We start from the raw sequence: 24,727 nt of genomic DNA, 5'->3' as shown, positions 1-24,727 counted from the left end.
ATTGCCTCTCTGTCTCTCCATGTTTAGACAAGTCTGTGAGAAGTCACAACTTTGAAGTTGTTTGTTCCTTGAACTCTAGCTGATATAGCGAAACCACTTCTTAAATTATGGAAGTGTTTTTTAAAATCTCATGACAAAAGAAAAAAAAGTTAATGTGATCACTTTGCAGGATGACAAAGAAAGTATCTGATTTTACAAAATGGAAAGTTCTCTGTCTGTGTCCTTTGAAAGAACCTACGGCAGATGCAACAGGGTAATTATTTGTTTTTAAACAAAGATTCCAGATAGAATCAGCCCAATGTGTCAGGGTCTTATCCCGCTCAGAGGCAAAAAGACATTTCATTTTGTATGTGTGAATGTTCCAAGGAGCATTTAGCTAGCACTTGAACACAGGATCTGTAAACATATGGCTGCTCACATCTCTCAAAAACACAAATCATTACAGAAAATGCAAATTACTTTTTGTAGGATTCAGTGACATTAAACCCTAAGAAAATTTAAATCATTCAGTATTTCAAGTCAAATGAGAATAGCATCCTCAAATACTTTACATGCCCATCACTCCTTCTATCAATTTAGCCTCAGAGAACAATTCTTAGCACAGGAGAAAACTGAGTGAGATACAGGAACAACATCTTTTGCTACAATAGTACTAAATGTGATTATTACACCCTAAATTTGTTTTTTTTCTGAAGAGATCCTTTCTTCTATCAGGAAGGAGAAGTGGGTGCCGAGATTGCTTGCTTTTCTAACAAACAAAGCAATTCCTTGCTAGAGGGTCACATAGATTCACATTATGCCAACTTCAGATTTCCTTGAGACTCCTTTAATGAGGTCCCATGAGCCCCTTTCATACACTGAAGATTATTAATTTAAAAAAATATCATTTTAGGCATAGGAGCTTAAGAAAAGCAATGAGAAGGAGACCTGTGTATTTTATATCTACTTTAATTGAGTAATAAACAGAAGCATCTGGCTTAGAGGAGCTTTTGATGGGAACAGCAACATGTAATGTTAAGATTGTGTAGTTTTATCAGTACAATGTATCATCTTCTTTTTGGTAAAGTGAAAACAAACATGGGCCTGCCTGGCATCACAGCCAGTGAGATATGAGCATACAACAGTTGCATTTGATCAAGGGAGTCTCTCTACTAATCAGCAGTTAAATGAGAATTTCCAATGTTTGTTAGCAGGATCAAAAACCCCAGATGCATCTTTATTTGCCCACAGGATAAGGCCTAGCACTAAGAATCATAAGCTCATGTCATAAGTGATTTATTCCAGTGGATGTGAAGTGTACTGCATAAAATCCAGAGACAGCTATCCCAATCCTTAGCTGAAATGAGATTTCTGAAACACTGATGTCCATATGAAGAGATTCAAGTTTGAAAATCCAATGTTTTGGGTTTTTTTCATGGGTATGAGAAGTGCCATTAAATCGTCTGAGGAGCCCCTCTTGCATTCCAGCATGAATGGTCCACCTGAAGCCTAAGCATAAGTAAAGCACTAACATGCTTCCTAGCCTTGTAGCTCAGGAAGTACAGACTAAGTGCTGTTTGTAGCTGGCCACCAGTTTTGCATCAAGCTAACAAGACAGGCTAAAGGACCTGCTGGGCTGTGCCTGAGATTGTGCTGGTTTGCCAGAAGATTTGTTTCTGCAAGAAAGAGCAATTATCTAATTACCAAATCCCTATTATCTGCTTTGTTTTAACTTTTCATTAGCTCTAAGTGTGTGATGTAATGTCTACACCAATATGTATTTTGTAACTAATGGGCATTTGTAACGTGTAGTTACTGAGAGTAGAATGACCCATTAGATCCCTGAATAAAATAGAGCACATAGGAAGCTTTGAAAGAACTGGCAGAGAGCAATACTTGAAGCCCAAGGGCTATAAACATCTCTGATGGCCAATTACAGGTCATCAAATGAATGCAACCCCTGGAGCAAGGTAAGTCAGGCTGTTCTTCTCAAGCCTTGGGGGAGCAGAGAGAACAAACAGCAAGCACCCAACATATGTAAAACACGCATTACACAGTAAATTCAGCTGCAATATGGACTTGCAAATCAACAACTAATAAGCAAGCCATGAAGCCTCTTAACAAACATAAAAAGTTCCCAACCACATCCTAAATTGAGAAAAAATAAATCATAAATATCAATGTCATACTTCTGGCCAAGGGCTCAGGACAGTATCCAGTTGCTGTAAATCCACCCCCAGACTGAAACCATCAACCCCCACATCGAGGGGCAGTGGGAGGGCCAGCCTAACACCAGAGAAAGGCAGAGACTAAAAGGTTTGTGTATTTATGTTACCAGCACGTAATTTAAACTATTTGATAAGGCTGATATAAATGTAAGAAACATTAGGACTGTAATCAGACTAAGATTAAATTCTTGGCTTCACATAAATGGTGTATTCTTTTTTGCCTGTAACATAATTATAAGTGTTAGTAAATAGGTGGGAGTCCAAGCAATCTGTTCTCTAACTTAACTGCAACAAAATTCTCATTAAATACTTCACAGTTAAGAATATTTTCAAATACTCATGTGCAACTTTAACCCTTACTGGTACTAGATCCTGCGTTGGAATGATTGAGCTTGCAACTTCATAATTTCCTTAAACGAAAACAAATAAACCAATCATGTTTCTCAGATGTAATTGTGATGAAGTCTTTACCAATATCAACTAACATATATGAAACTTACTTACCACTGGTATCTTCGAATTCAGAACTATGAGACAAGACAATCTGAAACAAAAATCCAGAAGCTCTAAATCTAAGCTCTCTTTGTTATCATGTGATATCAGCAAAGATCTATGAATGCCAGGGCCCGATTGTGATTATACAGTAATTATACTCATCTGATATAGAGGGTGCAAATAGGATTGTAAAATGGAAAGCTCTTTAGAACGGAGCCTCAGGAAAATAATGACAACTACTGAAAAGGTTTAAAACTTGTTTCTGAGTATATGGATGCTTTCGTAACCATCTAGGAATTGTTGAGGCAGAGACTGATATTCAAATTTTTTGTTTTATGTGTTGTAATTTTTTTCCACAGAGCTTCAAACTTCCACTTTCATACCCTTTTCAGGAAAGAATCAAACTCAGACTTCTCACTCATAGCATGATGCTTCAATGTTGGAGTGGGAAAAAACTGACAGAAACGAATCCTCATCAGCATCAAGTCATAGAGAATATTGTAAATCAAAAATTAAGTTCTGAGCATGAAGCCTTAATCAGGTAGAACTACTCTCTCATCTGCAGGGCAGCCAGCCCTTAGATTAGCAGAGATGGGAAGGAAAGTTTTTCTCCAACATTTCATATCCCATCAAAGGCTTAGGAAGTGGTGAGTAAAAAAATGGTTTCTCCTTTCTTTTTTATTTTTCTACTTTTCTGAAAGGAGTGAAATTATTTACTTCATTTGCTGCATTGTGAAGATCTAGCACATAATAATTTTTACCAACCAAAAACTGCCCATGGATTTAAGAATTTTAGGTAATGGGAAGAGGAGTGCATTAATAAAGGTCCTGGCACAATTCAGCTCTGCTTTCCTTAGTTCAGGATTTTACTGTGACATAAGCAAGTGGTGAATTGTGAATTTGTAGGATGTGTTAATATAGGTAAAACTGCATTCATCACACACTATCAATTTTTCACTTATTTCTCCCTCTCCAATATAAATTTTCAAGGTTTATTTGTAATTTTGAAACCATTTAAAATATGAGCTGAATTAAAAAAAAAGCATTGAGAATTCTTTCCTCAAAATTTGCAATATTTTTGCATTAATTCATTAATTACAGTACTCTAAATCCTTAGATGAGTAGCATCTGTCCTAGACACAATGTAAGTGTAAGAAAATGGAGACATAATAGTTCAGAAAGATAGGAAGATACTCCCATGCAACAGGCATTACAGTTACTCCTGTCTGGCTCCTGATCTGCAAATAACAGCAGTGTTATTAAACAAGCTCTTTAAGATAAATCTTTATGTTTTCTAATGTGTTGTGGACACTTTTAGGGGGTTTTTTTGTTTGTTTTTTTTTTTTTCTTTTTTTTGGTTGTTGTTGTTGGTTTTGGTTTTTTTGTTCAATCTGTCTGTATAACCTGGAATACTGTCAATATGATTCAGAAGTCCTGTTCTGCTATGTTTTTAATTATAGTTGGAACTGTGCAGGACTTATGGTGATGGAGGTACAAATTTTACTTGCAGTAATTCAGAGAAGCCATTCATGCTTTACTTTTTTTGATGAATGAAACAAACCCAGGCTCATGCAATGATTGGTATTATTCAAAGTATGAGAATTGAATTAAACCACTAACTGAAACAGGTAAAGTCATTCTTGACCTAAATGATCCTTTCACAACAAAATGGCTTTCAGGAAATCTAGATGAGCATGACTTCTCCAAAGAAGAGCAGGATCCCAGCAGGACCAATAGTGATTCAGTCAAGTCAGAACTCAAAATCCTTTGAGACATTTTTAATCAGTTCCCTTTACCTTCTGTATCCTTTACCTTAGGCAGTCACCCAGACAAACCTGGATGAAGCTGCTCCCCAGCACACAGGTGTCTGGTGTCTGTTTTGCACTCCCAATACAGCTGGGCTACTGATCCTTACTAAAACTTTACAATACAGTCAACTACCATGTACTTCAGCACCTACACACCTACACAACTACCTGTTTACAACCCAGAATATGCCTCAGATACATCTATCTGTATATGGATACCTTCTGTAACCTCAACACTAGCTGCAAGTTAGACTCCAGGATTTAAATTGGCAAGTGTTGGAGGCCTTTAAGGGCTTATCTGCTTTTCTGAAGTTAAAAAAAAGGTCTTCTGAGATGGTATGAACTCTCTGGCATTAAACCTTCAAGTTTCCTATCACAGAAGAACTGTATCCCATCCTTATTTACTTTTAAAAACTCACACCCAGAAAAGCACTGAAAAATTGCACTGTTTGTACTGTACACTTAAAAATCTATGGACATATGGTTTGTTAACTTTAATTAATAGAATTGAGCAAGCACGCATCCATTTAGGAAAAACCCTTTCTTTATGAACTTGTATTATCCCTTCACCACTTAAGAACACCAACAAACAAACCACAGAGCACTTAATGTTTCTCCAAGGAAAATGCAGGGAAGGAATCAATTGGAACAGCTTTGTGCTCAAAATCATCTGTGAAGCATCAAAGTTATGTTTGTTGGCATCTGTGCTCCAGCTGTGGGGTTTAGAGCTTTTTGCTTTCCTAATCACGTTCCTTATTCCAATGAGTAAGTACTTGGTTCTGTGCATTTACACAGTTGGAAAGTTAATTCATCAGGGATTTCTCATACTCCCACAGCCTTTAAAGTAATTTCCCCAAGAGAACATGTCAAATTTGAAGCTTCAAAGGACTTATTTTTGACTGGATTTGATAAGCGACAATTTTAAAAAATAAGCTAGATTAAAAAATATATATTTATACTCACTGAACCGTGTAGGAAGAAAAGGATGCTTAAAATTACAATTATCCAGCCAACAAACAAAAACCCCTTGCATTCAATTCATAATAAATATCTCTGATGGCAACGTTAAACTCTTCTTTAACTGCTGGGAATCCATTTATGAGCAAGTACTTATCTCTTTTAAAAAGCAGTCAGAATGACAAAAAGTCTGAGTCTGACTCAGTTATCCCTGAAATCAGAGGAAGACTAAATCGACTTCACTGCCTTTTGGGTAAGGCCCTGTTTTAGCAGTGACAATCAAGCACTAAAACCACTTTGTGTGTCATTTTGTGACTTCATACAAAATATAATATAATAGGATTTTGAACAGCCACAGAAACCAAATGCTGTATTTTTTCCATAAATTTCCAAGATTATGGATTCTGAGTCCTCCTGTTTGACCACTAAGGGTGGAAGTGTGGAGCTATCAGGGTGTAAGTGGGGGAGAAGGGGTATTTTGGGGGTTTTAAATGTAACATAACTGTTCAGTAGCTGCAAAAGGTCCCCTGCAGGAACTCAGCTTTTACCCTTGACTAAGCAAACTAGGCTACTGGTTTAACTGCCCAAGGTTCAGAAATACAAATAAAATTACAAAAATACATATATTTTGGCCAACAGTTTTGGTTTTGGTTTTTTTTTTTTTTCAGAAAAGCTTAAAAAGAATTTTCTTTGCTGAATTCTGCTGCTTTGAGAAGCGACTCCACTCAAGAGAAAAGTATTAGAGGGCTAGTCCCTGACCCCTGCTCTACAGTACAAATGAACAAAGAAGAGAGCTGGGTTCAGTACAACCATTAATGAGGGACCGACCTGCAGAGGGATGTGACCCAGGAGAGCACGACAGGAGGGAAGCTCACCAGGGGCAGTGTTTTAAAGGCAGAGTGCAAATGCTTGCTGCCAATCAAGAAATCTGAGGAAGGGCAAAAAGAAATCAGAACTAAACAGTGGGGAGATAACACTAACCTGCAAAAAGATGAAGCTGGGTACAAACCAAGAATGAAGGGAAATAGTAAGGAATCTAGCATGTAAATGTAAAAACATGGTGAGAGAGTGTCGGAACCCAGGAAAATCCTCTGGCTGCCCTGGAGGGCTCGAGCCCCTGCCCGGGGGGCTCAGAGACCTTGGCACAGAGCCCAAGACCCCTGTGCCTTTGATCTTGACCCATGGAAAAACAATTACCAACCTTTATGTGAAGAATTACAAGTCAAAAGAGTTTAAGTAGAATAATAATTAGTTTGTCACGGGGTGCAAAATAGATTGTTTTGGGATTTTTAGAATGGGGGTTCAGGGGGCAAGATGGAGGGATCTGGGCGTGTCCAGCCTTTTTCCTTCTTCTTCTTGGTCTCCATCTTATGCTGTGATGTTGGCACTTTTAGATTGGTTCAGAGTAGAAGCTCACTGTCTAACATAGGTGATAGGTATTGGAAAGTAATTGTAAACATTGTATACGTAATTTTTAGCATAAAGACATAACACTGCCCTGGGGGAGGCAGAATGCCTGGACTGTCTTGCTGAGCGGACCTCAGCTGGACAGGAGAAAGAATTTTATAGATAAGATACAATAAACAACCTTGAGACTGAGAAATGAAGAGCCCTGAATCCTTCTTCGAGCGCCGGCTGGGAAAAGAGACTTTCTAACGCATCTCGGGGTCACTCTGACCAGCTAAAGCCCCGAGAAGAGTGGCCAGAAAATAATTCAAGGAGCTACTGTGTGAGGTCTGAAGGATAAGATTCAGTCCTTCTTCAAGGACATTAGGGACGGAAAGAGTGCTACAAAGTAGCAATTGCCCAGTGTTCTGTGAAGGCATACAAGGGATATTTAGAAATGGCAAGACCACAGCAGGCTGTGCTAGTTGAAGACATGATGGCACAAATAGATAAAAAGAGAAAAAAAATGTCACCAAAGAACATAACTACAGAAGCAGAAATAAGAAAACTAATACTGGTGACACACAGCTTCTTGCCTAAATTTATCTTCCTATCCAGAAGCCTGGAAGATGCTAAATGTGACATCACTTTTAAAAGATACTTCAGGAAGTTCAGGGAAACTGAAAAAAATGAGCATGACATCTGAATTGGGCAGATCAGGGAAATCATAATAAAGCATGAAATATGTGGAATATGAAATATGATCTGCTGGAGAACAAAATTATATGCTCTGCTTTTCTTTAAAAGGAAGTTACAAACCTATCAGAACCTCTGAGGGAGTCAACAAATTTATGGATACAGGTGGTAAACTGATACACTTTACTTTGAATTCAGAAAGACATTTCACAATGTATCTCAAAGGAATTATTCCCTCCTAGGAGACCTGCAGCCACAAGCTAAACAAAAAATCTATTTTGCTTTCACAGACAATTAACTGCCTAAAAGATGGTAAATGGAAGAGAGGAATAAATGGTCAGTTTCACAGTGAATGGTGTTCAACACTGTCTGTGCTGTAACCCTGTGTGGCTCAACAGCACGGAAAGTACTGTACCTAAGATAGCACCTATGTTCAAAAAAAAAAAAAACCCAAGAAAAACCACTCTGGAGGGTGTGCTGCAAAGCACATGCTCTTTATCAGGCTGGGACTGCAGGAAAAATGCAGTTCTAAGAACTAAACTCATCAATAAATTTCCCCCAAATAATCAAAGGTGCCTACCTCACAAAAGGTAAAAGATTAATAGTTCATTTTCACCTCTATTTGTCTGACTATATTAAGCAAAGCTCTTCTGTAGCTTTAGAAAGGACAAATACTTTTGTAAAATCTTGCACTGTTGTTATTTAGGTTTTCATTTCTTCTCCACATTTCATGCTACCTGCCTCTCACAACACAGGAAATTCTGCTCATACATATTTATTCCTCCTATTGCAACATTAGTTAGTTTTCTTGGGACAATAATGGAAGGTCAGATTTCGCTTTACAGATAGGGCATCTCGTATTATTATATTTCTTCAGTTTCACTTAGAAAACTAACTTGCAAATAAAACACCAGTCATTCTGAAAACAAAGGAAAGAAATGAAAACATTTCCCTAACTAGAGATACCAAACAACATTGCATTTCTTACTTTTTTTTTTTTCAAAATTACATTCATATGACTCCCAGCAAGATTTTTGATGGATTAACTCCTATAATCCACCTGTTGCTTTTTTTCTTGCATTCTGTGTAATGAATCATTTTTATACTTCATACAAAATTGCTGATGATAGATTTCACTATATGTCTAATATTCCTTTTAGCCCTACATTTCAGAAGAAGATAATACTCACTGCTATTACTTCTTTTTCTAAGTACTTTAAAACTCTTTAACAAAATATTCATTCTGCCAAGCTATCTCACACAAATGCTTCAATATGTGGATCAGCTTTTCAGTAAGGGATAGGATACATAAATTAACTATTTTTAATAGGAAGCTTAGTTCCTTTGCAAGGAGGTTTATGCATTCCTATGTGAAAACATATATTTCTAGTTTTGTGAACAACTGCCTGAAAATTTCAGAAACTTCTGAATGAATCTCTTCTCATGCTTTAAACATAGTAAGCATATTTCATTTCAGCTTAAAGCAGAATTATAAGTTTTCTAGGTAGAGTAACAGCCAGATATACTCTGGATTTCTGCTTGCTAATGTCATCCAATGCTGTGAAAATACTTACTTAAGTCAGGCAACACCAAGAGATGTGGGTCTGTTGACTAACCTTCATGTTTTTCATAGGATTTATACTGAGGGGATGGGGGCAGAATAAACTCAGCTGTGAAAAATAAAATTTTTGCTAATAAGTGGTATATCCACAGTAGTATGACATTACCAGAACAGTAAATTGACAAAGCCATATGCAGTGTCCTCACAAACACCAACATGTAAACAGCCTTTTACAAAGCATCCTGGAATCTGCCACTACCTTGAGAAATAATCTTCATGTACTAAATATGGGGCTGCTTTTGAGCAACAGGGCAATAACACAGAAGAGTGTCGTGCTGAGCCGTGCACAAATGCTGGCTGAGTAACAGTCTGGTATCTGACCTGGTGCCTGGCAGTCCAGCCTGTGTAACTGGCAAAGTATCTGCAATACCATAGGTCAGCTCCGCTATTTTGGGGGGGGGACTTTTCCATTTTTCCTTCTGGAGATCAAATTAAATTACAAAGAGATCGAAGGGAATCGGTCCTTCCTCTGAATCAGACAGCTGAAAAAAGACAGGTATAGTCTGTAGCTGCTTTTCTACATCTGGTCCCTCTCTGACAAAGCAAAGCAAAAACTGCATTTTGGGGCTGACCTATTTCTGCACCAGTCCCAGTCTATATAGGGCCACCACAAATTTCAAACAATAGATAAATGAACACCTGTATCTTTACAAGGTAGAAACTTGTTTCACTGATCTCTCATACTAGAAATTGTTATAAGTAACAAGGTTGGAGATCTTAATAACATAAACTGAAAGGTCTGCTTTTATAACTTCAGCTTTCTTATGTTTCAGATGAAATAACAAGTATTATCAAATCAGAAAAAAACATGTTCTAGAAGGATTAATACTTTTATTTTCATCTGTATTTCTCTAGCTGAAAGAAATACGCAGCATGATTCTGCTTTAAAGTAACAAAAGAGGTCTTGATAGGGTGACTGTGACATTTCATCCTACCCTTCAACCTGCAAGGACAAACCACTGTGTTTTCTGGTAAATGAGCCTAGTGTTTGCATGAGTTTACATTCTCAGACAAGAAGAATACAATCCCATCTACTGTAATATTCAGATCTAAATATTATTATTTCAGAATGCTGCAATAGGCTGAGTCACATCACCCTGAAGATACAAAAAAAGTTAGAAATAAACACAACAAAAATGCATGTTTGCCTTTTTTAAGGCTTGTGAACATATTCGTTCAAGATGAACAGAGGCTTTGAATAACTAAATGCCTTTTATTTGGTGGCTGCAGTATTAGTGCAGAAGTATTCCAAGTCAACAACTTAGTGTGAAAGGGAGAATGGGATGAACCAAGGAGGAAAAATAAAAGGAAGTTTTGATAACTCCATCAATAAATATTCTGAAGTTTTTAAAATTATTTCTCCACCTCCTATAACTTGTGTAAGAACAGGGTTGCCTGACACTATTTTCACTGAAAATTAAAATCCTACCATAGCCAAATAAACTAAAAATTACTATGATGTCCTAAGACTAAGTAAAAATAAAAGCTGGCACATAAACATAATTAATTTGGATGGAGTTCCATTTAATTGCACTCAGATGGCTAAGACTGCTGTCAGTCAGCTCAGCTAACAAATCACTCTAGCACTCTTCAAGAGTTGCTGCATTAGTGAAACTATAAATGGCAACAGTGCATATTACTTATTCAGGCTTCATCCATCCCTCAATTTACTGAGGTCAAATTGAAGAATACTGAAACAAAATTCTGCTTTGTGTTAAAGTCTACATTTGAGCAGACTTTTTGGTATAAAATGTGTAAACACAATTACTGTGTTTGCACTCTGCCATTTTAAGTACAGGTGACCAAACCTAAAAAGAACAGAATAAATCAGAGGGACAATTTGTAGCAAACTGACTCAATGCTCCCTTAAAAAAAGGAACATTGGAAATGCCATTCTAGATCAGGCATGCCTTCCCTGGTTATTGTCAAATGGCAGCACAGAAATAAGCAGAATGCAAAAAGCACAGCTCTAAATCTGATTGCTAATATACAGGAAAAAGATTTAAAACATTAAAATTTTATTTACTATGCTAACAAAAATCTAATTTTTTGTCTGTTATAATTCTACTTCATCCCGATATCCTGCACAATTGTACTTGTGTGGAATTTTATTGGTTCATAAGATTTAAGCCTCAATTTATTGCAACAAGTTACATCATTTAACAATGCCCTGGATAGAAATGAATTCCATTCACTAGCTCCATATTTCCGTAAAACTCTGTATACTACAGTATAGAGTACACAGAAACCCCAATGTTCCTCTCTAAACCTGTCATTAATTTATGTATTAGTCCTTCATACACTAGAACCCTGTGTACTCTCATTTACAAGAATCCTGATCTTTTCCTTCCTTTGGAATACTTTCCTGAGCTCATCCCACTTCCACCATGGGCCATATCCTTCAAGATAAGTAAGCATGGCTACAGAAGAATTTTATGTAACTGCTCTATCAGGTTTCTGAGGTAATGTTATGCTTCATGCACCCTTTTTTCCCATTTTGATTACAGTTGTACAATGAAGGTTGCTACTGAACTGACTACAGCAAAATTAAGGTTTCTCCACACTTGAAAAAGACATATCTTTGTAATGGAAGAGACTTTGAAATCTGGAGATGAAATCATAATGAGCTTTCATGACTTCAGTCATTGACACAAAGCTGTCAGATAAATTCAGCTTCAAAATAAGCTCAGCTTTGAAGATAGCAGCAGTGTTGGAGAAATCACATTATTGCAATATGCGAAACAAAAACTGTGATTTTATCCAGCTTCAGTCCAGACTGCTACAATCATCCCTTCTGAGATTAGTTTATATATGAATCCCTAGAGTACCATTTTGTCTTCCTTGGGAATATCTTGCTGAATCTAAATGCTATAACTGGATCTAATTTTTTTCACCACTGCACAAACATTCTGGCTTATAGCTAGAATCATAAACAATTCACACACCAGGGTCATTCTCCTGTCTTGCTCCTCGCTGTGCTTCAAGGGGAAAGCAGGAGCTTTTGTTGAGTTCATGATTGCAATTATGATACAAAACTCTTGATTTCTATTACTTCAGCACTCAGAGACGTCTAGTGCCTCCTATATGACATGCAGATCAATCTTTGATTCGATGATGCCCCAAAAGTTCAGGTCACCAGAAAATATAATCAAAATTTTTCCTCCAAAATGACTAAAAACACTTATAAGTAAAATCTGCCTAAACACATTCCTTTAGGAGATCTAGAGCAACCTTCTAATAACCTGATGTTTCTCCTTCTAGGACAAACCACTAGTATGCCCAGTGGGTAAAGACGGACAAAGGTAACATTGATGTAACGGAGATATATAAACAAGTATGACTAATAATAACTCTATTTAACCCCTCAATCATGAATTTAATATCATTTACTTTGAAGTTGCTCCATTTTGATTGTCAGAAAGCCCTTTTATCTTCTTGAAGAACAATGTCAGAAAGATATGAAGTGGTCTAAATTAGTAATATCCTAAGAGACTACACTGCACTTTCCATTTACATCAGAATTATGTTTTACCCTGGAGTTGTTCAGCAATTTGAAAATCAGAGATCAGGTGAAGCAGCCTGTCTTTACCTGCATCGAATTTCTGTTTTCCATAAATTTGGATTAGAGGTTTACTGTCTTCTTTTTTTTTTTTTTAAACAAACACCCTAGATTAAATACAATTTTAATTGTTCCAAGAAGTCCAGGATATTCCAGGACAGACTTTTTTTTTTTTTTTAACAGCTCTCCCTGTTTATGTCAATTCTGATTTCATGGAAATACTACTTACGTATCAAATAAAGCTACACATCCCATACAAAAAACCATCAATTCTGATTTCATGGAAATACTACTTATGTACCAAATAAAGCTACACATCCCACACAAAAAAAAAATAGATTCACAAGCACTGGCAATAACGAAGCCTGATTTCCTATAAGTTTATATTCCAAGTCTTTTAAGTTGATCAATTTAATCCTCTCACATTTCCCCTTCCCATACTCCTGCTTGTAGGATTTAGCAGTCCAACTGCTAAAAATTAAGAGATGTGTGTCTAGTCCCAAACAACACGTGTGCTGATATGTACACTCAGTGACACCAGTACAGCACCTGACACCACCTGGACCAAGCAATGGACTCAGCTGCAAATGAGAAACTAATTTAGGGGTTTTTCCCTCTACTGGGCCCGTTTTTCATGCAACTTGTCCCAATTCCTTGTTGTCATCTAAGACCACTCTCCCATCAAACATATTTGTAATGGGGAGTGGGTGCCTTACTTATGAGCAGAAGAATAAGAATACCTGACAGATCACAACATCATCCCATAAGCTCTATTACTTGGTAACACTAAGCTAGAAGTATGCCATCTACTTTTTTGTTCTGGTTTTTAGTCTTCAGTGACAGTTACAGATTACTTTCCAGAGAATGGAATGCTCTCGGTCCACAGCAATGAAAAAAATTTAGGCTCCATGAACCACAACTCCTTAGGAAATATCCTCACATTTCATTTTCACTCATTAATTCAATTTAAAATTAGTGTAGCACAAAACTTTGGTATCCAAGCTTCTTTCTTCCTATTTTTCTCCTTTTTCATTTGCATCCAAAACCAATCCAGTCAAAGAAAAGTAGAAGTTCACATCTTTTAACAGTGAGTCCTTGAGCCCAGCACTGCTGGGTGCAGACTGAAGGGGGTTTCAGGTACTTTTTCTGTGGTTGTCAGAGGCAGCAACGAGCACAACTCAAACATGGCCTCACAGAGCTGGGGGGACAGTATCACAGCTAAATAACAATAATGAAAACTACATCTACAGCACAAGAATCACTGAAAACTGCAACAAATGGCGAGACCTGAGACAGGACACACTCCAGTGTGCCTGGTGTTTTAGGAAACTGTGGGGCAAATTCTGGCTGAAGGAAATCTGCTCTCCTGTCTCTGGTCAGTACAACTCCCTAACTGGATGGAGGCATGTGGGTGTCACTTGACCCTGTTACACTAACATTTATTTCCTATGTTTTTTAAATAAGATTTGGACTTCTGAATCAAACATTCATCATCTGTATGACAGATACACATATGCCCAATGCAGAGTTCTTGAATGTGTTCACTTTGGCAAACCCTTATAATTAGATTTGAAAGAGATCACAAATCAGATGGCATTGGTCCATGAAAGGAGTTATTTTACGTGACACGGAAGTCCCTGAAAGAGCTCGCTACAGGAATCTCAGAACAGGACTGCAGTCAGCGTCAGTTGTCACAGGTTGAACTGAATAGTTTGAAGTAGAGTAGCGACAGCTTCCTAGCAGCAAAAAATGTGTTGCACAGCTTAAATTTACTTTTAAAATTAGATTTCTCAAAAAAGGGATGCCTCACATTATTCTCAGCAGGAAAGCAAACATCTTACAGTTTAGCCTCTTTTTCAAAATTAAATAAATGAAACAGAAAAATGATTGCTGGATGTGTGCCCAAATACCACCTTAAACAGCTCACATTTGGATATATATGCACATCAGTTCAACTAGTTCATATTTCACATTTGCCTTGACCATGAATGCCAAGCTGGTAACTCACTTTACTGACCAAGGTAAGCAGATTTGTACCATTGATCAAGATGTTTAAGCATTTTCTGAAACTATTTCTTATGATTTTGGGTTTTTTTGGCTTTACCCTCTTTAAGTAACTTGTTATTGCTTAAAATTGCAGTAGAATGTGCAGCAACAAAAGAAGAGAGGTTCTACTTTGTTAAACTTTTAAAACATAAAAACAGTTAATACCCTATAAAGTTTGCATTACAGAAGAAAAAAGGATTGAAAAAGGGAATGAACAGGAAGTAGGCAGGACATCATATAAATAGCACAATTTCTTATAAATCATGCTTGTGAGATTGTTTTCTGGTTCTGCAATAGATTATTTCTCTTAAGTCAAATGGAAACTATAAAATCATAATAACAATTGTATTTTCTGGTCACTTTTCTGGACTATAAATTTCAAACTTATTTTGTGAGATGGCAAGTAAAAAAAGCAGACTGTTCTCTCCAATGGACAAAGTACTTCTGAAAACCCTTCATCTTCAAATTTTCTTAAAAAAATTGATGAAAGAAAAAAAATCTGACTTTTTTTTCCTTTTTTTCATCCTCTTTCATTACAAAAGCGCTGGAATACAAATACATTTTCTGAAAAAAGTTCTGTGTTCAGAACAATTCCAGAATGTTGAAACAATAATACTAATAATTAAAAAAAAATACCAAACGACAAAAAACAACAAAACCACAAGACAAAAAAACACCCCCAAAATAGCTATTATTTTCTAAGAAACAGATAAAATTTCTCTTTTTTTTTTTTTTTTTTTGGGGGGGGGTTTTCTTTGTGTTTTTTGTTTTTTGGGCTTTTGTTTTGCTTCGTTTTGTTTTTGGTTTTTTGGGTTTTGTTTTGTTTCGTTTTTATTCTACAGCAAAACACAGCATACTATGTTCTGGTATGTGAAAAGTATATACCATTTAGCAGTCACCCAGTACAAAAACTAAGATTAATGTTTATGTTAGTATGACTGAAACAAGAACATAGACAAATATACACATAAAGCATGTCATCTAACTTCAGCCTCAAACTAAATTCCTCATTCTATTAATAATTAGTTTAAAAAGTTATTCTTTTATTACTGGCCTGAGACAAATTCAAGTGAGATTATGCTTCTCAAGGGAAAAGAAGCATTTTCTGAAGGAAACATATAGCTTATCTGAGTATGCTGTAAAATCTGATGTTTGTCCTTTGAGTCACGTTAGCACAGTCCAGAGAATTCCACAATTCCTTCTCTAGTGCCTGTATCACCTGCATACATGAGATTAATACCTGTTTTGTGATATGCTTAAGCTTTCTATTACCAGATTTTAGCTGCTCTTAAATTTGGTTGTGATGGCTCTATCTCTTATTAGGCAATTTTAAGCACTCTTTAGTAGCTTTGATTAACTTAAAGACTTTGACAGGTCCTTATGACTCCAGATTTTGATTTCGAACTTCATCTTTTTGACCTTTATGAGTCTCTGTGGTCTAATTCTCCTGTATCATATTGATTTATGGTTTTCTATATTCAGTGAAAACGCCTTCAGTCCTAAGTCTCTGGCCATCCATTTTCATGTATTGAGTGCATTTAAGCAACAGATGCATCTTTAAGATACCATCACGGTTTTCTCTCTGTGGAATATTTATATGCATCAAAAGATTTATCATTATTATTTTATAAAATAAGTTGGAAATAACAGTAGGGAACTATACTGAGTTCTGATAAAAAATATTCAAGCGGCTTGGCTGTTATCTGCTATAAGGCGGATAAAGTCAAGGAACCAACTGATGAGAAACATTCAAAAAGACAAGCACAGGCAGTAGCTGCCTGCTGTGATACTGCAGCCTAGGAGAAATACAATCAAACTAAAAGGAAGAAACACTGTTCATTAAAAATCATGTGGTATCAATCATTGGGTGGACACAGACAATAGCCATTAATATGGTAAAAGCTGCAAAATAAGGACAGGAAAATAGATTAGGATTGGCTATACTGCAGTCTCACAACCAGGGTGCAGATGGGAAAACAGAAGAAGTAGGTTCTCCTAAAAAATTAAATCTGGTCCCCTGATACTGCTGGCAAGCATACTGTAAGACTCTCTTTCTTAAGTCTTATAAAAACAGCTGTTGTTGTTGGTTTTTTCCCACAATTCCCTAAAAATGAAGTTCTAAAAAAGAAGAACTAGCACAGTTGAAAGGGGTCTCAAGACAGCATTTCATCCATCCTACAACTCTGATGCATCAAAAATTTCATTTCAAGACAAAATGAAGCCTAACATAGTTACTATATCTTCTTAAGTAATAAGTTCTCCAGTCCTCTACCATTTTTTCTTCTCCTCTCCACAGGCCACAGACCCTGAACTATTCAGCTGCAACTCATGCTGCTCAAATGTTGTGAAGGTTTCCCAGAGTTCATCCTCACTGAAGAAGGTAAACCAGAAACCTGGAGAGTCTCTTTATAGTTTGAAGCTATCATTTAATGGTTGAGAGAACCAGGCACTTTAAGTCCCTGAGTCTACTCCCAACTATGCCTTTAATTCAAGTGGTAAATGTTTGGCTCACAACATATTTACTCCAGACAAAACAAACAGTAGATAGTATAGATTACTAACACTTTCACTACAACACTTCCCAAGATTTTTTAGATTCTCAAGTATTCAGAGATATTCAGGATAAAAGTTTTTTGAAAGAAACTAAATTTACTAAATATCTTGTGCAATTTAAGCTGAGTATCACTATAACCAGTAAAGAATGGAAAATAGTAGTAAGAAGACACATTAACTTCTCCTTTATTCATGATGGTAAAAATTCATAACTGTTTGGAAAAATACATACCTACTACAATAAAACTAAAAATCTAGTTGAAGCAGAAAAACATCCAACAAGCTTCATATTTGTGCTCCCCATTCATAAGAATTTATGATAAAAATATTTAAACCATTCAACAATTAAAAGAAGGCATAAAAATATTTCTGATTTCACCTTCTTAGACTAATGAAACAAACTCTGAGAAGAAATAAAGTACTTTTTCTCCAGCTTCACTCAGTGACTATGCCCTGCTATGGCTGCAAAGCCTCTGAATCAAGACAAGTAATGCAAAGGTTCAAATTCAGTGAAACTTAAACAGAACATAGACTTTATACCACAGTATAATTTATACACATATACTTTGTCTTGCAAGAACACCAGAGTTTATGGAGGATTTCTACACTGGATCGGTTTCCATTGGTGGCAAGTTTTAGCAAAACAACTACGTACTCCAAAGCTTGAAATCATCAACACAATACTTTTCTAATTAATAAAAAATCTCCAGAACATTTCCACATTTCCACTGAACTGGTAACTATTCCGTGGTGCAGCAGAGTATGTGCTAGACTGTTAATAAATTACAAACCCCAGTACCATTAATCTCAAATTGGTTATAATAAGAAATTTTTACACGAAAGGTTTTCCTACTTTCCTCATAGAGCTTTCCAAGCAAATTAGAGCCACATATTTTTGATTTAAGACCATGGGAAGATCCTCTGCAAAATAAAATGCCGCTATATTTCACAAATATTATTATATGTTAAATAGGAACAAGTGAGGGAGAAAACCATCATATTGTGCTCTTTTTAGTGAGAGTCAGGAAGGTTTAACACTAGATCCAGACCATATGTCTGCTTTTTTGGTGTACCATGAGAAGAGACAAATATTTTGGAAAACTTGATAGAATTCTAATTTATTGGGTTAATTCTTAAAGTTTAACTGAAATAAAAGAACAAGTCTCTTGGATGTTTTTAATCTACTCACAATGCAATTCTATCATCAGAATACATTTTAAAAAGCAAACAAATCCTGGGAAAATGCACAAAACCTTCAAATTAGAAAAAGGTAATAAATTATCCCTTTTTTTGTACTGAATTACTGCCAATCTAACATACAGACCACAGATTATGACAAACCTCAGAATTAGGCCTCTCTGAAATTAAGACATATAAAAATTGGTTTAATAGTAAAAAGAAAAAAAATTCTTCTACCTCTCTACCTCCCCACCTCTATTTGTTCAAATATAAGAAAAATCCCCTACATGTTTTTCCATGTGTTTCTCTTAATAAACTGGGTATCAATAAAGCACTTCTACTCATTCAAATCATCCCACTGTAAATTCGAAGCCTGCCAGCTGCTAGGCTGCTGCTGTGCCGAGATCACTGCTATCCAATATCACCTCAGCACTGTCCTGGTGCTTCCATGCATTCACTGATTGGCTCCTTATGTATTTAGACGTGAAACTTAGCTTTTTCTCTGCTGTACAGAACATGGTACACTGGAGTTCTGGGCTCATAGCTAGGGTTCCTATGCACTGTCATGATAAAAATAAAAAAAACACTCTAAACCTGCAACAACAGAACACATCTACATCTGCACCAATCTCACTTCAAGAAGCTTAAATTCTAGATGATACTGTGAAAAAGCCGAATGATATATATTTCTGATTGATAAACTGTGTGGATTTCAGCACACACAAGCAACACAGACACAAAAACAGTCTGGTGACTCATGTTAGGGGTAGAGCTTATAGACATACACAGATGCTTTATGGGCATTTATAGAGCATTAGTGTTAGGACAGGTGGAAATAGCTTCAAGTTTCACCAGAGGAGGTTTAGATTGGATACTAGGAAAAATTTCTGCACTGAAAGGGTTATCAGGCACTGGAACAGACTGCCCAGAGAAGTGTCAGAGTCACCATCCCTGCAGGCATTTAAAACACACATAGATGAGGCACTGGGGAACATGGTTCAATGGAGGAGTTGTCAGAGCTGGGTTAATGGTTGGACCTGATAACCTTAGAGGTCCTTTCAAACTTCAATGATTTTATGATTCTATGATGACACAGAGACATCTGTGGCACATGGCCATAGATATTTGATGAAGAGAAAGCTGAAAATTGCTCACCACACTGCAGCCAGGACAGTCAGGGCCATTTTCACAAGTCCTGCGCCGTGCCTGGATCCCTCCTCCACACTGAGCTGTGCAGCGCTCCCATGGCCCCCAGCCTGTCCAAAACATATGAGGGGGGCACAACAAATGCTCATTGCAGTACCTGTGAGAAGAGAAGTAAAGAGGCAAAGAATCTATTTATTATCAGGACAAAACCTCCCCCAGAACCTCCCTCATTTGCATAATTTAGATACATATTTGTACAGGGGAATATTTTATACAAAGGGCTTCTCCTTACTCATTAAGCACCTCACTAACAGTTGCAACACTGCACAGAGTGTCTAAACATTTGAGTGGGTTTTTTTTAGGTTGCAGTTGTGTGGGTGGAGCATTTGTTTGCTTTATTCAGTGACTTTAAACATTCCATGCGATGCAGCCACGCGATTGTACTGTGGTCACGTAAGCAAGATTGCAAACTACTTTATTGAAACCAGTTGTGGCTATGCCTCTGTGGCAGTCAACCAAACAGAAGGCAAACATTCACGCAGGCAGTCTTTTATCAGTCTCCAGCTAAGAATTGATTAGGATCTATCTCTCTCATCTTCCGATAGCTACACTTGCTTTTCATAGCATTGCTGCTTCTATGGACAATATAAAAGCTACAACATTGATTCTAGGCATAAAGAACTGCACTTGTTTATAATGCTACTACTTTATCTTTTAAAGGGTGCTTTTAGCTATTATAATCTTTGAAAGATTTTCCTGTAGGCTGCAAACTGATTCAGAGACATAGTAGGTTCTTGAGGGAAGCACTATTGAGTTGTCATTTTTGTAACAATACATTCAGAAGGAATATGGGAAGGTCCCAGCTTCAGCTGAGTTTTTTCAACTTTGGTAGAAGCCTTAGATGCCTGATTTTTTGAGTGTGCCATCCATTAATTCTAGCCATAGCATATGCTGCTTTTTAAGGAAGGTCTACACAGGTCCAAAGGATTTGGGCCATCAGCCAGTGTGGCTCGGGCTCTCTTAGAGTCCAAGCTCTTACTTATATAAAGTAAACACACAGCATAGTCAGGAAACAGACAACTCTAAAGAAATTCCCTGATATTTTATGGGTGCATCTGGGTAGCTCTTGTTACAACACTGACTGTCCTGAATGAACAAATCAATCTGATACAGTATTTCCTCAGTTTTTACACCATTTATCCAAAATCCAGTGTCTTCTTGCCCTTCTAACAAGTTTTCATCTCTTGGCATTCTTCTATAGTCAAAACTGACTCTAATACTCCAGTTATTCATTTTCTACAAAAAGAGAAATGACAGTATGAACAGTTGTCATTTTCAACAAGAATAACCACAACAGATTTTTTGCTTGGATTCAGAAAGCCCCAGTATCGACAAGATCTAATTCTTCACTACCCTTCATTATAAGGAATTTGATCATTTGGAACACTGTGGAGGGCAAAAAAATAATGTTGGTGGTGTTAGGTAACATACAAAAGTAGATTTATTGCATATGCCAGACCCTAAAATTCAAACTTTGTCCCTAGGTCTGGGCAACTCCATCAAAATCTAAAGATTGGGAGTGAGGTTAATAGGGGAGTAACATTTAGTTTTCTGCTTCTGTAGAGTTAAGAAAATTATTCACAGCTTGTATTGACCTTTCCTCTGGAAACTGAGGAAAAAATGCCCAAACTGTCAATATTTATGAATCTGGTGTCAGAATTCTTCAGTGCATGATTTAGGTAAACACATTACAGTTCACATTATATTAAAGATACATAGGAATGTTCTGTGCCTCAATATTCTTCTCTTCCCCTAGAATGCCAACTGCACACTTTCTTTGTCACATGCAGTTATTTATGTGAATGTGTGTGATAGTTTGTTCTAGATAATTTATTGAGAATGTATGGTCAATAAAATATAGATGTAACATCAGCATTTATTTAGTCAAATTAGTACAAACTTTGCATAATTTCAGTTCTTAATGAAGATGTGTTAAGTTAATTTGGGAGATACACTGAGGCTGAAGCAAATCTGCCATGAAGTTGAAAATTACCTATATTTAGCCATACAGAAGTAAAATTAAGGAACTTGTCTTGCCTTAAAATAAAGGCATCTACCGTTTAACCATCTAAAAATGAAGTAGTCATCTAACTTGAGCAAAAGCTCATGGAAAGAAACAGCCCAGTTAAAAATATGATTTATGTCACCCTAAAGCAAAGGTCATTTAAATATACCCCTCAATGTACAGATTGATTTTCTTGGACTATAAATGCTACATGGGAGACAGACATCAAAGCGGCCATTAAAGGCAATGGAAATCTTGTCAATACAAACTAGAGATACTAGAATGATTGATTTGAAGAAGTTAAGGAATATAGAGCAGAAGGACACAAATTACTGCTCTCCACAGCCTGTACTGACAAAATTTCTACAGACCACAGTGGAAGTTCAGACACCTGACTCACACATAAACATTCACTCTCGTGAATCCCTGAAGTTAGGTATGACAGATCTCACTTCAAGGACAGTCATGCCACTATGCAGGGGCTCTTTTAGTTTCTATGTGCCTGACCTCCCACTCTCTCACTTCAGCAGGAGACAGAAAAGAAACCTAATAACAGTGACCCTTCACAGTAAGCACTTCAAAGGGCTGGCAATTCTGTTATCCAACACTAATTAAAGATGCAGCTGAAAAGATGCCCTAAAATCTCTATGCAAACTACTTCAATTTAGGAAACAGTTTTGTTGTTTTTTTTTTTAATAGTCAACACTGTCAATTTTTCCTTTTTTTCAAGAAGACACAAAAAAATAAAAACAAAAGGGAACAAACAAAAAACCAACACAGCATACAAGTAGAATCTTATTTTCATTTCAACCAGCCAGCCTCTGGAAACATCAGGTATGTTTTCACAGCTAGAGACATCCCTGCAATTGATCTTTGAGAACTGTGCTACAGCATGGGGCTTTGTGCCAAGTTTCATTATATCTGTTCTTGGCTGCATTTCAAGTCACTCAGCAACCCTTTTTCCCTTTTGCTCTTTCTTCCCCTCTTAATTTTGTTCTCAGGACCCACAGGGCTAACGTTTTACAGTAATTCAACAAAACATGCAATGCAAGAAACTTGAATCTGTGAAAGCACTGCCCTCTCCCCTAACCTAACCGCAGGAAGGTCAGAATGGAGAACAGCCGAGAGAAATGTGCGTTTTGTACAGTGACCCTTCACATTTCCCTTGAAGTAAGCCCAAGTTCAAATGCCCTAATAAAGGAATTGTCATACTGGGCGAAGGGTGAACATCCTCTGTTCAGTTGTGTCCACAGCTATTAGTGCCTACAGCAAATTTTACAACTACAACTTCATTGCAACTAACATTACTATTCTTGTTTCTATAAAGATCTCAATCTTTAGTAAGACATCAATTTATTAAATTATTTCAGTGCTGCTATCCAGCACTTAGTATTATGGGCTAACTGCACAACAATTACAAGTATGCCCTTTTTATTCCACAGAGAGATGTTATTTAAACAAACATTTTGTAATTTTGAACTATGTTATACTACTACCATGTGTTTAAGAAAAACAAACTAAGCTTCATCCCTGTGTGCCCCTTCCTGTGCAATGCACTGTTCTGTTGTGGGTATTTTGATTACCAGCTGGTGACTTACTGGGATGCACAGACTACACCGACCCTGATGGGAATGCCAGATTCCTTTAACTGAAGGCAGGCACATGACATGCACATGCCCTGCTGGATTGAGACTGTTACACTGACAGAAATACCCATCCAAGAGACTGTGGAAGGTGGCATGTGGTCCCAAGGGCTTCTGTGGAAGAGAGGGAGTAGAGAAAGCAAGGAGGCTGGGAACAGACACTTCCAGAAGACAAGACATCCATGGGATTGCAAGCAAGCCTAAAGCCTTGTGGTGTTTAAGCTGCTCTGCTGAAGTGGACTGGGCTTGTTCACACTGCTCAGAAACAAGCAGCGCTACACAGAGCAGGCACTTGACTCTCAGCAGCTCCTCTTTCTCACGGAAACAAGCCCAAAAGCTGAATGTTTGCTGAGAACCATGTACAAAATAATGCAACAATATGTCCTGCTTCTAATTGTTTTATACACGCCAAAATGTCCAGGGCTTTCAAACATTTACTCCTTGTCTGCAGCCAATTTACTTTTCTAATTGCCATGGTTTTTTTTCTATTCTTTCCTGTGTAATAAAAGATAAGTACATCCACTGAAAGCAAGGAATTCACATTTTAATGTCCCTTATTTGTGCACAGAGAGGAGGGAGACCAGTGGACTTAATGAGGCCATATCTCCAGCATCTTCCACAGAAAGGACAAACATTCTCACCCCAGGATAATGTCACGACAGGATACTACAGACTCTATAAACTAAGACCTAGAGAATTTCCAGCAGCTTCAGTGAATATTTCTTATACAGGAAAAATCAGAAAAATTAAGCCCCTAAGGAATTATCAAGATGTCTTCCATCTGGAGTCTTAACTACAAAATTATTCTTTTATTAGCAAATCTTGTTGCAATGTTATTTTTACTCCATCTCCATATTCTGTCTACATGCACATCAGCTGTACTTTTGACCTACTTCTACAAGGGGAACTTCTTTGTAATAGAAGTATTTGCTGTTATCTCTCAGCTGCTTTCCCCCCCTTCTCATGCACCCCTTTAACAGCAGAGCATGAAACAGTTTAACCTATCTTCAATGCTTTAAATTGGCAAATATTGCCATTGATTTCAAGGGAATGGCCAGCAAGCACAGAGCTGCCTGATACATTAGCCATGATAGGATCATGGCTTTCATGAGGTAAAACAAATATATCCCAGACAAACATTTAGCTCTTAACACATGAACAAATACTCTCAAGCTGAATATGGATCCACATCTGAAAGTAAACTTACTTTAGATATACGCTGCCTTTTTTTGTATTTGCTTTCTATGGAGTTATGTACTGGATTTCTACTGAAATCACTGTTTGTTGAAAAGCTGTTTCAAAGTTTGGCACACAGATGGCTGTGGAAACTGAATCCTATATTTATATCCCGAACATGTGAAGGTGA

At 37.0% G+C, this 24,727-nt stretch overlaps 1 protein-coding gene across 5 annotated transcripts in view; it reads right to left on the bottom strand.

Annotated features, from left to right (window-relative positions):
* Positions 1–24,727, bottom strand: part of SEMA5A (semaphorin 5A) — a 314,550-nt gene that overhangs the window by 49,163 nt on the left and 240,660 nt on the right. For all 5 annotated transcript variants that reach the window (XM_030969771.1, XM_030969785.1, XM_030969762.1 and 2 more), the window contains one exon: positions 19,663–19,810. In XM_030969771.1, coding sequence (XP_030825631.1) covers positions 19,663–19,810 — 148 coding nt within the window. The remainder of the gene's footprint in view (positions 1–19,662; positions 19,811–24,727) is intronic.

The sequence above is a fragment of the Camarhynchus parvulus genome, chromosome 2, assembly GCF_901933205.1.
Source record: "Camarhynchus parvulus chromosome 2, STF_HiC, whole genome shotgun sequence".
NCBI lineage: Eukaryota > Metazoa > Chordata > Aves > Passeriformes > Thraupidae > Camarhynchus > Camarhynchus parvulus.
This window is presented reverse-complemented; position numbering and strand designations above follow the sequence as displayed.